This window comes from Oncorhynchus masou, chromosome 8 (genome assembly GCF_036934945.1).
Source record: "Oncorhynchus masou masou isolate Uvic2021 chromosome 8, UVic_Omas_1.1, whole genome shotgun sequence".
NCBI lineage: Eukaryota > Metazoa > Chordata > Actinopteri > Salmoniformes > Salmonidae > Oncorhynchus > Oncorhynchus masou.
In genome coordinates, this window is record NC_088219.1 from 16,242,446 (window position 1) to 16,258,573 (window position 16,128).

Sequence of the window (16,128 nt, forward strand, 5' to 3'; positions counted from 1 at the left end):
AATATAAGCCTAGCATTTAGTTTGGTACAGCAGGGTTTAATATAAGCCTAGCATTTAGTTTGGTACAGCAGGGGTTAATATAAGCCTCACATTGAGTTTGGTACAGCAGGGTTTAATATAAGCCTAGCATTTAGTTTGGTACAGCAGGGTTTAATATAAGACTAGCATTTAGTTTGGTACAGCAGGGGTTTAATATAAGCCTCACATTGAGTTTGGTACAGCAGGGTTTAATATAAGCCTCACATTTAGTTTGGTACAGCAGGGGTTTAATATAAGCCTAGCATTTAGTTTGGTACAGCAGGGATTAATATAACCTCACATTTAGTTTGGTACAGCAGAGTTTAATATAAGACTAGCATTTAGTTTGGTACAGCGGGGGTTAATATAAGACTAGCATTTAGTTTGGTACAGCAGGGGTTAATATAAGACTAGCATTTAGTTTGGTACAGCAGGGTTTAATATAAGACTAGCATTTAGTTTGGTACAGCAGGGTTTAATATAAGACTAGCATTTAGTTTGGTACAGCAGGGGTTAATATAAGACTAGCATTTAGTTTGGTACAGCAGGGTTTAATATAAGACTAGCATTTAGTTTGGTACAGCAGGGTTTAATATAAGACTAGCATTTAGTTTGGTACAGCGGGGGTTAATATAAGACTAGCATGTAGTTTGGTACAGCAGGGTTTAATATAAGACTAGCATTTAGTTTGGTACAGCGGGGGTTAATATAAGCCTCACTGTCTGCCTGCCGACCTCGGAAACAATGTTTCACTTTTGAATTTTGATCTCTGTAATATCAAGTAGAGTGAGCAGTGTCAAGACAAGACAACTTCTTCTGAACCAGTTGAAATCACACATCAACCAGTAGAGTCTGGTGGGAGGAGATGTAGGAGGACGAGCTCATTGTATTGGTTGGAATGGAATCAATGGAATGGAGTCAAACATGTAGTTGCTATATGTTTGATGTGTTTGATACTGTTCCATTAATTCTATTCCAGCCAATACAACGAACCCATCCTCATATAGCTCCTCCCACCAGCCTCCTCTGGCATCAACGTCATTACCATGGGCACATGCAAGTAAATGCCAATCGAAAAAAGATCAAACAAAATGCAGCTAGTGTACTGTCATTCCAGGTTCAATGTTTGACATGACTGAGTTAGCTGAAGTTGACTAGCTAGCAAGCAAGTGAGAATAACGTTATCCAGCCTGCATAGCAACCATTTTGTTTGGAACAGAAGACAAGTCATTTTGCATAACAACTATGCAAAAATAATTATTGACTGGGTCATGTCTGTAGCAACATGACCAAAATAACTAACTTGATTTTGTCTGGACTATATATTCTGGTGGAATAATTCAATTGTATGAATGTTTTATATGTTGGGAACAGTTTTATAAAAGTAACAAGGCAGTGCTGTATCATGAATACAGCCACAGGTAAATGGGTCGACTGGGAACTAGAGGTTGACACTGGAACAGGACTCCCACTGTCACGTCCTGGTCTTAGTATTTTGTGTTTTCTTTATCTATTTGGTCAGGCCAGGGTGTGACATGGGGTTTTGTATGTGGTGTGTTTTGTCTTGGTTTTTTTTCACAGGTATTGGGATTGTAGCTTAGTGGGGTGTTCTAGGTTAGTCTTTGGCTGTCTGAAGTGGTTCTCAGTCAGAGGCAGGTGTTTATTGTTCTCTGATTGGGAACCATATTTAGGCAGCCATATTCTTTGAGTGTTTCGTGGGTGATTGTCCTTATTTCTGTCGTGTGTTAGTTTGCACCAGTATTAGGCTGTTTCGGTTTTCGTGTATCGTTTACTGTTTTTGTATTTGATTCATGTTTACTTCGTTTTCATTAAACATGGATCGCAATAGCCACGCCGCATTTTGGTCCGACTCCCCTTCGCATATAGAAAACCGTGACACCCACAGAATTCTGGCAGGAATGGGAGTGAAGTTCTAGGCTACGGTCCAAACACTTAAAAGACACACCCTATCCCCTCAGCCCTCAAAATGAAGTGGACACTTCTGATGACGTATCACTTGTGTCAAATATAGACTTATCGATGGCCGATGGGGAGGGAGGAATGAATGATTTTTAAATGGACCACACTTGGCTGGAAATTGGTCACTCGTTCATCCCGCGATGATGTTTTCAGCCATCGGTAACTTGTGAGTGCTATATATGTTCTACAGTCATTATGATTGCATTTCGACTTATATTAAATATATCATTATTAATATACGCCTACTGTATGATAGCTAGCAAATTAGTTAGCTAACTAACGTTAGCCTGCCTAGCTGGAACGTCTGAAGAAGGAAAATGTTTTATTTCTAGAATTTCCAAAAGATAACCAAACAAAAACATATTGACTTTTTACGAGACATGTTTGTGCCGTCATGTGCGTTAGTAGCACAATTTGTAACTTATTTGCATTTGTTTTTACTTACACTTGTATGTTGACTTCTCCATTTGTAGTTTTTAAGTTTTCGCAGACTTTTCTTAGAAGACGTACAATCGTCGCAAATTGAATTATGTGGAGTTTCAGGCCCCGGAGTGAACATAATTATACACTCGCAAAGCCGACTAAAAACGAGGGCTGAGAGCCTTACGTTGCAAACTTCCCTTGCTTGGCTAATCATTTGAACCACCCTCCAAGATGGCGATGGGGATTCCCCCAAGGGCATAAGGCAAGGGCAAGTGGACGAGGGTGTGTTTTTTAAGTGTTTGGACGGCAGCACTAGAGTAAACTTTGAGACAGGATGGGACAGGCTCAACAATCCGCAGGAACGGGCCGTACAGGAACGTCGTTTTCTGGGTGGAAATGTGTCATGTGTGGGGCCTTTCATTAACAAACAAAAAACAATGTAAACTGAGCCTCGCTCCAGTTGTAGCCAGTCACTTGGCTACCTGACACCAACCCACGTCAGTAGACTAAATGATGACCCCTTCAATAGAGGAATTGCAACGTCTTGTAGAAGCCAAGGACCGACCCATCATTAACATTAACATTAGAGTCAAGGAAAAAAATTGAATTTGATGGAGTTGTCTTTGACAACGAAAGAACCGAGTACACGGCAATGCTAAGGTTAAATCAAATAGGCCACAAACGGAGAGTGGGACAAGCGGCCTGAAGCGGCATAGCTGCCCTACTCCCAGTCCCAACAACATTACCATCGAGGCCAATTGTTTGCATATTTAACGAAACCCGTGCCATCTGAGGTGAACCGTGAAATAAAAATTGACAGACTTATGCCGTACTGCTACTCCCATGTCAATCTCTACTGCGAACAACGCCATTGAGGGCACTAGGGGGCAGCTAGCCACCAGGCAGCTAGCCCCCTGTAATTCACATTAAGACCACAAGATGTCACAATTATTTATTTTCCCAACACTTTTATCTGGTTGCCACTGCTCTTGCTCAACAAAACATTTCCTCTATGTCATAATTTTTTGAGAAAGTAACTTAATTGCAGTTGTAAATGTTTCCACTGCTGACTGATTGCTTTACAGTTAGTTACTTTATAGCCTTTTAGCTATTTAACACAGCATGTGATGTCATATAGCTAGATGGCTAGCTACGTTTTTAAGGGAGAACTTTTCAGTTGGCATCTCTCCCCCTGTTTTCCGTCACAGGTGGGGACTGGATTAGGTGTGAGCAGTGCAGGAGGTGGGCTCATGAGTTGTGCTCCACAACTGGACACACCCCTTTCCTAAAAGCAACATTTCATGAAATAATTTTTAAAAAGTGTAAACTTTATTTTATTTTCCTTGTAGGACAGACAAACAGCAAGGTCAATACAAATCTCTGCTGTTGAAAACCAAATGTTGGTCTAAAAGAAATGGGAACTAATGTCTAGATGCTTTTTACAGTGTAGACCTAGTACATAAATTGCCTGGCTGGGCTGATGAGACAGTGGATTGCACAGTCAGATGGAACAGAGTAAATAAGCATTTCGACGTCATAGATTTAACTGGTGGTAGCATGTGGAATAGACACAGGTTGGAATTCGGTTTTAACCCGTTGTATAATGCTTATTGCACACAGAGTGAGTACATGCAACTTATTATGTGACTTGTTAAGCACATTTCTATTCCTGTACTTATTTAGGCTTGCCATAACAAAGGGGTTGAATACTTAATGACTCGAGACATTTCACTTTTTCATTTAAATTAATTAGTAAACATTTCGAAAAAAAACATAATTCCACTTTGACATTATGGGGTATTGTGTGTAGGCCAGTAACACAAAAAATCGGAATTTTATCCATTTTAAATTCAGGCTTTAACACAACAAAATGTGGAAAAAGTCAAGTCAAGGGGTGTGAATACTTTCTGAATGCACTGTATGGGTGTGGTTTTGTAGAGACCGTTGAATGAGAGAGAACACTTTCTATTTCTATAAAACCTTTACTGTTACAGTATCAACGCAAATGTCAGCAAATCCATGCCATTTGAAGAAGTACGTGTTCATGCTTGTGTATCCTTTCACAACAAAAATTAAGTGCAGGTCAACTCAAAGGTGCAGGCATAACCAGTATTACACAAAATATAGTTAAATATCACACAAAACCTACCATAGCAGCATCAGCATTTTAAAAATGAAAGATCAAATTGAGGACGAAAATGTCACGCTCCATTACATACAGCACAGCAGTGTCTATTTCTGTCTCAGTACTGTCATTAGATACCTTAGGCAGTGTCTATTTCTGTCTCAGTACTGTCATTCGATACCTTAGAATGGTATAAGGCAGTTCAGAGTTGACAACTACAACTGCTACAATGTACATTGTATTCACAACTTTAATGTAAATTATGAAGACTGTACAGTTATTCAATTGTCTAGAACACAGATGTGCTCCATTGTGGAACAGCACTCTCCAATTAAATCCCTGGAATACATCTCTGTGGTAGAATTCTCTCCCTTAAGCAAAAAATGTGAGTTGTGAGTCAAGCTACAAAGGAATGCTTGATTGATGACTTCAGGTCTGTGATTAGGAACAGTATGACTCATCTAGAAAGGCTTGTCAGTGTCTTTGCTATCCTGGATCCTTGGGAGGTCCCTACCCCATTGAAGTTGACATTTAAAATGGTTAAGGTAAGGGTTAGGGTTAGGTAATGGTTATAGTTAAGGTAAGGGTTAAGGTTAGGTAATGGTTATGGTTATAGTTAAGGTAAGGGTTAGGGTTAGGGTTAGGTAATGGGTAAGGGTTAGGTAATGGTTATGGTTAAGGTAAGGGTTAGGGTTAGGTTATGGTTAAGGTAAGGTTTAGGGTTAGGTAATGGTTATGGTTAAGGTAAGGGTTATGGTTAGGGTTAGGTAATGGTTATGGTTAAGGTAAGGGTTAGGGTTAGGTAATGGTTATGGTTAGGTTTAAGCTAAGGGTAAGGGTAGGGGGTTAAGGTTAGGGTTTAGGGTAAGGACATCCCAACTCCCAAGGGTCCCGGATAGCACTAACCTGCTTGTTAGTCAGAGCTAATTATAGCTATTGTTGTGGTCTTCTGTCAGCTGGCAGTTATCCATTGGTGAATCATCTGTCTTAACTGTGAGGGAAAGATGGAGAGGCCAATCAGTGAGGCAGGGCAGTAGATATTAGCCAATAAAGTAATAACTCTGAAGACTGCATTATTTATAACCAGTGTACTTCAACCATACTTGAATAAATAAGAATTTTAGTAGCTAAATTCATTCAAGAGTGATAGAAGATTGGGAGTTTTATGAAACTGTAGTGGGAGTTTTATGCTGTAAAGGCTAACGGTATCTGGGCTGAAGGTTACACAAGCCATTTTTGTTTTGCCCTTGCAGAATGGTAAAAATCTGATAAATGGATTTGGTTATAATAGGACAAAAGCACAAAGGCCATATAATGAGGAGTCCTGACGATTGATAAAGAATACTTACTAGGTTCCGTTGGCTGCATCTCTGTGTCCTCCACAGTGGTCCCACCAGCCTGCCGTTGGTTGGCTAAGGAGTAAAAATACATCATATGAGGCATCACTTCATTCATTGTCAACTCAGTATGAGTACAGAATGCATGGTGCTCTGAAGTGATTAATCTACTCTCAGGTCTTCTTAACACTGTCTTTTCTGACCAGCACTGACTTTTCTGATAGCTACTTTATTGAGGAAAATGTTACTTTCCATGACTGTGATAGATATGTGTTTGTCTCACCTCGCTCCCTTAAAATGAAGGCACGAACTGTGTCACCGTGGATGTATATTTAAGATAATGTTTGTCATTCTATTATTTATTTAAGGCGAGGCACTACACCCTATCTAACTTGTATTTTTCCTTAATCATATCACAAATAACTTTTACCAGTTGAATATACACACCAATATTATAATTTTTGTATTATAACTTTTCTGAAATATAGTATAAAAATATGCAAATGCAGTGATATCTCATTACATGAGATATCATCAGCAACGACCGGAAGGCCCTACAGAGGGACGGCCCAGCGCATCACTGGGGGTAAGCTCCCAGCCATCCAGGACGTACATGCCAGGCGGTGTCTGAGAAAGGCCCCAAATATTGCCAAAGACTCCAGTCTTCCAAGACATGGACTGTTCTCCATACTCGGTACCGGTGCATCAAGGCTCAGACAAACAGACTCGTAAACAGCTTCTGCCTCCTGGCCATAAGACTAAACGGCTAACAACTACTGCTCTCTCTCTCCCACAGACTATCCAAACTGACTCTATGCCAATCCACAGGGCTCTACCCACTGAGACACAACATACGCTGATGCAAAAATTATTATTGATTACCATAAGTATTTATCTATTTATCCTGCTACTGGTCACTATTACTCCTGTTTACATGTATATATTACCACTAGTATACAGCATTACATTACATTACATTACATTTAAGTCATTTGGCAGACGCTCTTATCCAGAGCGACTTACAAATTACCATAATTATTTATATATTCCTGCAAGCAGTCACTTTACAGGCCTGTTTACATGTATATCCTACTAGCAGTAACTTTCTATGTATAAACCCACCTCCACCACTCCAGTAGCCCTGCACATTAAATAAGGCACTGGCACTGACCTGTATATGCAGCATTTGCATTCTCGTGTTTCTTTAACTCACATCATAGTTCTTGTGTGGTCTTTATTCATACTTTTATTTTTTATTCTATTTTCTATTATTATCAAGGTAAGAATTTCACTGTGCTGTTTTACACCTGTTGTATTCTGTGCACATGGAAAATAAACTTTTAAACTTGAAAAATGCACATATTTGTATATACCGCAAATCTATTTTTCTGGACACTGGATAAAGTCAGCCTTAATATTTGGGTTTCATTTTGTTAAGACACTCCAGGACCGGACTTATGTAGGGCAGATTGTGGATATATACTTTTTCATATTTCTATCTGTAAAATACTAAAGATATGTACGTAAACTGCATTTTTGAGCATATTTCCAAAGAAAATATGATCTAGAATAAAAACTAGAATACATCAACAATTTCCCCGATACAAGTCTGGGGAACATATCTAAGGAAAACCACACAACATTTTAAGTCTGAGAAAAATTTGTTGGCATGTGGGAAGAGTCTGACTTTCGGGAAATAGCAGTTAAAGACAAGTACTGAATTTAGCCTAAACATCGCCAAATGCCTATTTAGACCCAATCACAATCTCTTCAAAGTAAGTCACTACATATAGTCCAGTTTGTAACATTCTCTATGAAATGGGCTTTTAAATGGTGTATGAAATGAGGGATGTACAGTGCCTCCGGAAAGTATTCAGAACCCTTGACGTTTTCCACATTTTGTTACGTTACAGCCTTATTCTTAAATTAATTAAATAAAACAAATCCTCAGAAATCTACACAATACCCCATAATGACAAAGCGAAAACAGGTTTTAAAAAAACAGAAATATCTTATTTACATAATTATTCAGACCCTTTGGTATGAGACTCGAAATTGAGCTCAGGTGCATCCTGTTTCCAGTGATCATCCTTGAGATGTTTTTAAAACTCGATTGGAGTCCACCTGTGGTAAATCCAATTGATTGGACATGATTTGGAAAGGCACACAGTGCATGTCAGAGCTACAACCAAGCCATGAAGAATTGTTCGTAGAGCTCAGAGACAGGATTGTGTTGAGGCACAGATCTGGAGAAGCGTACCAAAAAATGTCCGCAGGATTGAAGGTCCCCAAGAACAAACACAGTGGCCTCCATCATTCTTAGATGGAAGAAGGTTAGAACCACCAAGACTCTTCCTAGAGCTGGCTGCCGGGCCAAACTGAGCCATCAGGGGAGAAGGGCCTTGGTCAGGGAGGTGACCAAGAACCCGATGGTCACTCTGACAAAGCTCCAGAGTTCCGCTGTGGAGATGGGAGAACCTTCCAGAAGGACAACCATCTCTGAAGTCCTCCACCAATCAGGCCTTTATGGTAGAGTGGCCAGACGGAAGCAACTCCTCAGTAAAAGACACATGACAGCCCACTTGGAGTTTGCCAAAAGGCACCTAAAGGACTCTCAGACCATGAGAAACAAGATTGTCTGGTCTGATGAAAACAAGATTGAACTCTTTGGCCTGAATTCCAAGCGTTACGCCTGCAGGAAACTTGGCACCATCCATACAGTGTGAAGCATTTAGGTGGCAGCATTATGCTGTGGGGATGTTTTTCAGAGGCAGGAACTGGGTCAGGGACTAGTCAGGATCGAGGGAATGATGAACGGAGCAAAGTACAGAGAGATCATTGATGAAAATCTGCTCCAGAGCAGACCTTAGACTGGGGTGAAGGTTCACCTTCCAACAGGACAATGACTCTAAGATGACAGCCAGAGCCCAGACTTGTCTCTGAATGTCCTTGAGTGGCCGAGCCAGAGCCCGGACTTGAATCCGATCGAACATTTCTGGAGAGACCTGAAAATAACTGTGCAGCAACGTTCCCCATCCAACCAAACAAAGGTTTAGAGGATCTAGAGAGAAGAATGGAAGAAACTCCCCAAATACAGGTGTGCCAAGCTTGTAGCGTGATACCCAAGAATACTCAAGGCTGTAATCGCTGCCAAAGGTGCAAAGTACTCTGTAAATAGTCTGATATTTCATTTGTTGTTCTTTTATAAATTAGCAAAAATGTCTAAAAACCTGTTTTTGCTTTGTCTTAATGGGGTATTGTGTGTAGATTGATAAGGATTTATTTTTATTGAAATGAATTTTAGAATAAGGCTGTAACGTAACAAAATGTGAAAAATGTCTGGATACTTTCCGAAGGCACTGTATGTCTATTTGAATGTGGTTAAAAATCCTGACATTTTGATGACGGTAGTATGAAAAACAAAATGTAAAAACAGTTTAAAAAATATATTTTTATGTTTACTTTTTCAAAATTGTAGTATTAAAACCTGTTGATGCTCTGGGGGCGCAATTTCATTTTTGGATGAAAAACGTTCCTGTTTTAAACAAGATATTTTTTCACAAAAAGATGCTCGACTATGCATATAATTGCTACCGTTCGAAAGAAAACACTCTGACGTGTCCAGAAATACAAAGATCTTCTCTGTGCGTGCCCTAAAACGTGAGCTTCAGGCAAAACCAAGATGAGATGGCATCCAGGAAATGACAAGGATTTTTGAGGCTCTGTTTTTCAAGATCTCCTTATATGGCTGTGAACGCAAGAGGAATTAGTCAGCCCTTTCTGTCGTTTCCCCAAGGTGTCTGCAGCATTGTGACGTATTTGTGGGCAGATCATTGGAAGATTGACCATAACAGACCACATTTACCACGTGTCCGCCCGGTGTCCTGCGCCGAAATTGGTGCGCAAAAGTCACCTGCCAGTATTTTTCCATGGGACACAGAGAGGAAAGCAAGCTTCCACGAACTGCATGTCAATGAAGAGATATGTGAAAAAACACCTTGAGGATTGATTCCAAACAACGTTTGCCATGTTTCGGTCGATATTATGTAGTTAATCCGGAAAAAGTTTCACGTTGTAGGTGACTGCATTTTCGGTTCGTTTCGGTAGCCAGACGCAATGTAGAAAACGGAACGATTTCTCCTACACACAGACGCTTTCAGGAAACACTGCGCATTTGGTATGTGACTGAGACTCTCCTCATTGAAAACATCAGAAGCTCTTCAAAGGTAAATGATTTTATTTATTTGGTTATCTGGTTTTTGTGAAAATGTTGGGTGCTACATGCTACACAAAATGCTATGCTAGCTTTGCATACTCTTACACAAATTAGTCAATTTCTATGGTTCAAAAGCATATTTTGAAAATCTGAGATGACAGTGTTGTTAAGAAAAGGCTAAGCTTGAGAGCAAACGCATTATTTTAATTTTATTTGCGATTTTCAGAAATCGTTAACGTTGCGTTATGCTAATGAGCCTGAGGCTTTAGTCACGATCCCGGATCCGGGATGGGGAGTTTCAAGAAGTTTTAAAGGACCAAAATACTCAAAAATCTCAAAATTGAGAGGTAGATGCCAAACTATTTCAGTCTGTGGTGCCTCACCTCAACTATTTTACATGTGATAAGGCCACACAAAGGGCCAGATATTATTACAGATACCTGTGATAATCTGAAGTACCCAAAAGGGTCACTAGATGTCTTGAGGTAGATAAATAAAATCCTTGAAAGGTACCAAAATTCTGGTAATTTACTGGTAAACGTCGAAAGTTTCTAGTAATATACCCTCCCTTTGCAACCCTAGTTCTTGTCTTTATCCTTTTACTGCAGTGGGCTAAATCAGGGTCACACAGTCTTTCTTGGTCTTAAACAAATCTACTTTGAAACAACACATGGTTATGGCAAAAAAATATACATATGTACCATGTCAGATATAGAGTTGAAATGTATGACATTTTGAGTTTGCATCCCAAATTTTCACTTTATTTACATAGCAGAAGACTGAAATATAACAAAACCGTTTGACATAGAAATAATGTTGATTAATATGAATTTATGAAAAATATGAATAACAGTCTTCCCATGAGGCCAATAGAGGGCGATTTGGTCATTTGACTGCAAGAAGGCTACACTTACCTCGTAGTTTTCTATACAGTAGTAGTGCTGTTATTACTGCTGCAACCACCACTGCAACTACTACAACAATCACCAACATTTGGAAGTGACTTCCCCCTGTACGCTCTGCCTGGTCTGTTGTCTTTGGCATCTTTTCTAGACGTTTGGAAAAGGTGAACATGTGAAAAATGCAGGATTATGAAATTATATAAACACCTATCTTCAATAACCTTGTGTGTATAATGAGCTCACACTGTATACTATAAAATAAATAGTACAGTATAGTTATTTAAGATGAAGTTTTAATGTTTATGTACCTGTTACTGGTAACTGGGATCTTGACCTGATGTTGACCTGGGTTTGGACCATGTGTCTGCTCTGGAGGCCTGTGAATGTACAGGTGTAAGTTCCTGTTTGTTCCCGACTCTCTGGGTTGTGAAGAAGGAGGGATCCGTTGCCCATCAGAACCTGGTCCTGCTCCAGTCCAGCCCGGCCCTCCCAGAGGTTGGAGGTCCGTCTGGTTCTGCTGTCGTAGCTGAGGATGACCGTGGGATCATTGGTTCTGGTGAAGGTCCAGGTGAGGGAGAAGTTCTGGAGGTTCTGTGGAGCGATGCAGGGTATGGACAGCTCTTTCCCCGCCTCTCCAATCAACCCTGTTGATTAAATACTTTTATGGACTGTGAACCATAAATATGTCTAAATATCACTGTCCTTTTGGGGCCTTACCGTTGTAGTCACATGTTGTAGTCACTCTCTTAAACTCCAGAGGGCAGTGTGTGACACTGAATAAATCAAACCAAGTCTGACTTGGGTGTTGAGAGCTCCCGCATATACATTTGTAAAAACAAAAAATTGTGGGTTTTTCTCTGGCTCTGCACTTAGTCATCATAACAGTCACTCACAGCAGTTTGTCACTGTTTTTATGAGAATTACTCAACTATAGACTGTGCATCTGCAAAATGAGAGAGAGAGAAAGAGAGAGAGAGAAAGAGAGAGAGAGAGAGAGAGAGAGAGAGAGAGAGATGAAATGCTGGTTATGACTTACCTCTTTCTTGCAGTGAGCTCCTCCATGACTGTGATCCATATGTGGAGTTAACGGTGCAGATGTAGGTGAGGGTATTTTCAAACATTCTCAGCGTGCTCTGAAAGGAGTAGAGGCCTTCAGTGTTGGGTCCCATATGGGTGATGGGTCTCAGGTTGTCTTTTGGGGGCAGAGTGGACCACTGCACACGGGGAGCGGGAAAGATGTCCTTGGACAGACACTGAATCTCTCTGTTCATACTCTTCTCCATAGTAACCATCTTGATGGGAGCTGAAATAACAATAAGAGATAGCCAGGATTAGAGAGTAACAACCTTGAGTGGTTTCACTTCAAAATTGAATTTGAGAGCAAAAACCCTTTAAAATGTTTATGTACAGCAAGGTCACAAAACTAATAACAAGAGCAAATACTCTACTCTTGGCTTGATGTCAGTTTAGCCATTTGGCTCTATGTCTAGCAGCTCAAATACAGCTGCAGCTGGTTGATTCACGTCTTTTAACCTTCATGACACAGAGGGCATTTCACCACAAGCTACAGTGAAAGCATTTGACATGTGAAGTGGATACTCAGCTACATAATCTAGCCTCGATACAAGCCGCAGCGAGACTACTAACCCTCCACTTTCATGATGACAAAGGACTCCTGTTGTCCCAGAGTGCTGTTGACCAGACACCTGTAGCGGCCTCTGTCCTTGATGCCACACTGGCTGAGGTGTAGCGAGGCGATGCCCCGAGAGAGCTGGTCCTGGAGCAGGTACGTCCTGGTACTGTGATCCTGTGGAGGCTGTTCCCCACCCTGCTGGGAATGGCTGAGGAGGAGCACTTTGTGGAGGTACCAGCGGATGATCTCATTCCCACTGGGTTTGAAATTGCAGGGCAGAACACAGTCTTCAGAGAATAGGCATGTCACGTGGGCATCTAGGGTAAAAGTAGAGAGATGACAGTTTGGGGAAATGTCACATTTTTTTCCTCAATATCTTTCTCTTTCAACCTACACACATTAGAAATAATGTGCAGTACGTTCTTTCTATGTCAATATAACTCATATGAAGTGTCCTACATTAAACACATCAGTCAACCTTTCTCCCCCTCTTTCCATCGTGCTATAGGTTGCGTTTGTCCACAACTCTGACGCATTTCCTACGTTTTGTCTTACCCAACCCCAACATTTTAACCCCCACACACTCCAGAGTGAGGTCCAGCACCATATGGTTATGGTGCATTCCTAAAGCCAAACATGATAGGCCATACATTACAATTGTTGAGTTAAATGCTGGGTTTGACTGGATAAGTATTAGATAATACCCTTGAAACTGGTAATCACACAGCCTATTCTCAACATGTGGCTTTTTCAGTCATTTGTTGTGCACAAAATGTGGTTACACAACAATATGTTGCACTGTAAATGGGTAAATGTGTCATCCATGTTGACAAGGGAATGTATGGGGTTTTTACTGTCAAAAAACAACGATAGCAATCGTTGAAGTCCTTCATAGACAGGGCACCAACTCAGAGTCAAATATAGTGCTTGACAGGCCCATGCAGAGATAGGGCTCTAGGAGTACCTGAGCACCTGCACTTTTGCCCTCTTATGAGAAAAGTGCACTTTCAGATTGGTAGCACTTTTTTATCAATACGTTTTTATTTGACTTTTAGTCAATTTCTCTCCTGTTCTGTAAAGACTTGCCCATCCAACTAGCTAATACAATTTTGGGGGTGAAATCCCCCCTCCCACATGCGAGCAGAAGCTGCGAGCGAGCAGAAGCTACCGCCTACCGAGGTAGTATGAGTAGTGGCACACCGGCTACTTTTTGAGTTGTATGTCGTCTCTCACTTCCAGGGACAGGGAAGAATTCAATTGGACTGTTTTTAAGTAGGCCTGCAAAGCAGATGTTAGCAGCAGAACAAACTCCAATCACAGGTAAAGAGTAGTTCAATTGTTACCACAGCATATCAAACAGCTAGCTAGCTAAATAATTATCTAGTTTATAACAACTACATTCACTATGTTCAGCTGATAGACCCTATATTTGCCCTCTCTGTGAGCAGTAGCCTAGGCTAGTAGAGAATAATGAATATAAGGTATTTGGGTAATATACATCTATATATGTAAAGGTCTGCATGGCCCTGGTGCACGACAATGCAGAATTTGCATGTGAAAACGTGTGAAGAGTCAGATGTCCCAGTTAGACTGTGATCCTCTCCTCAGTAGTCTTCTTTCATATTCTCTGCAACATCCCAAACAGCAGAGCACAGGAGGTTGGTGACACCTGAATTGGGGAGAATGGGCTTGTAGCAATGACTGGAGCGGAATTAGTGGAATGGTAACAAATACATCAAACACATTGTTTCCAGGTATTTGATGCCATTCCATTTGCTTCGTTCTGGCCATTATTATAAGCCGTTCTCCCCTCAGCAGCCTCCTGTGCAGGAGAGACAGTTGACCTGGGTCCCAGTTAGGTCTTGCCAGTCTAAACGCTGGACAGGACAGCGGGACCCGGTCTCCGTAGTCTTCCAGACAGAACAAACAGAGCTGTGTGGAGGGCCGTCACAGACGCCGTGGGCCACTGGATTCCTCAGAGAGAACACATCTGGACCACATATTTCCACATGCAAAGCAAGGGAGGCTCAACATTGGCTTGGATGTTTTCACATCATAAATCCTTCAAAGGCAAGTTCAAAGGCAAGTTACAGGGACAGTACACTGACAATATTCACAAAACTCCTGGCCAAACCATCATCTCTAAACCATTGTGTTACCCTGGATTTGTCTTGTGGAAAACCTCCTTCCTTTAGGATTGCAAGGAGACAGTCCAACCACAAAAGAAATAGTTATTTTTCAGATGCCTGTCTAGTTTTTCAAGAGGAAATACAGTTTGTTGTGCAGTGAAATGGACACGAAATGAAAAGGCTCCTGTTCCAGGAACAAATAGACAGACATGTATTTTAAGATTGGATGAGATGTAAGTATTCAAAAGACATACGGTACTCAGATTATTTGTTTCCTCAATCAGAGGGTCAGCATAGACACATTAAAGACGCCCAATGCCCTGCCTGACCCTCTCCTGACAATTCATGCACTACTACCTTTCAAAGAGGCGAGAGAGATCTTATCCTTACCTGGGATCTTACACTTTGCCACGGTGAGAATCCACAGCAACCTCAAGCAAGCTTGAACAAGTGCCTTTACCATTCTCATTCATTCACACGTACGGTTGTTGTTGACTCACGTCCTGATTCCAACGTGTGGCGATCTTAAAGCACCTAGGAGCTCTTCTGAATCTCAGTTGGTACGGTGCCTTGGTCTTTCTTTGATCTCATATTTCAGCCTCAAGGATGGTATGGATCGAAAGCTTTTTGCTGCCAAGGATCCAGGTGGAATATATCTTTGTAAACCCAAATGAGAGTTAATGAGTTTGAAACCCACCTGGAACCACTTGTGTCAGAGGAGAGAAGCTGTTTCCCTGTTCATATCCCTGTCAGAGGAACCACTTGTGTCAGAGGAGAGAAGCTGTTTCTCTTTTAGAGCAACCAGCTCCTGTCACAGTGAGAAGAGAGGGGGTGTGAGAGGAAGAGAGAGAAGGAGGGAGCAGCAGGGCAGAAAGGTTAGTCTGAAATACGTGCCCCTCTACAGAGACCTCGAGGCACGTTGGAATTATTGGTTGCGTTGCCAAGTAACAAGTTTCCCAAAGTATTCTTCCATTTTACCTACCTGTCAAACCTTCCCACCCATTCTCCACCCTTACACTCAGTGTCAAACCTCCCCACAACTTCTCCACCCTTACACTCAGTGTCAAACCTCCCCACCCATTCTCCACCCTTACACTCAGTGTCAAACCTCCCCCCACCCATTCTCCACACTCAGTGTCAAACCTCCCCACTCAGTGTCAAACCTCCCCACCCATTCTCCACCCTTACACTCAGTGTCAAACCTCCCCACCCATTCTCCACCCTTACACTCATTGTCAAACCTCCCCACCCATTCTCCACCCTTACACTCAGTGTCAAACCTCCCCACATCTTCTCCACCCTTACACTCAGTGTCAAACCTCCCCACCCCTTCTCCACCCTTACACTCAGTGTCAAACATCCCCA

At 41.4% G+C, this 16,128-nt stretch overlaps 1 protein-coding gene across 2 annotated transcripts; it reads right to left on the reverse strand.

Annotated features, from left to right (window-relative positions):
• Nucleotides 1–3,737: 3,737 nt before the first annotated feature.
• Nucleotides 3,738–15,757, reverse strand: LOC135544214 (uncharacterized). Of its 2 annotated transcripts, none has more exons than XM_064971664.1 (7): nt 15,154–15,749; nt 12,649–12,951; nt 12,038–12,304; nt 11,310–11,645; nt 11,014–11,148; nt 5,896–5,958; nt 3,738–5,537 (listed from the first exon to the last, which is right to left on the reverse strand). In XM_064971664.1, the coding sequence occupies exons 1-7, from the start codon at nt 15,230–15,232 to the stop codon at nt 5,470–5,472; spliced, it is 1,251 nt and encodes a 416-aa protein (XP_064827736.1). In that variant the 5' UTR covers nt 15,233–15,749; the 3' UTR covers nt 3,738–5,469. The 2 variants fall into 2 exon arrangements, 1 of the variants encoding a protein (XP_064827736.1); XR_010456307.1 differs by having other exon boundaries at nt 5,511–5,537; nt 11,014–11,143; nt 15,154–15,757.
• Nucleotides 15,758–16,128: the final 371 nt, after the last annotated feature.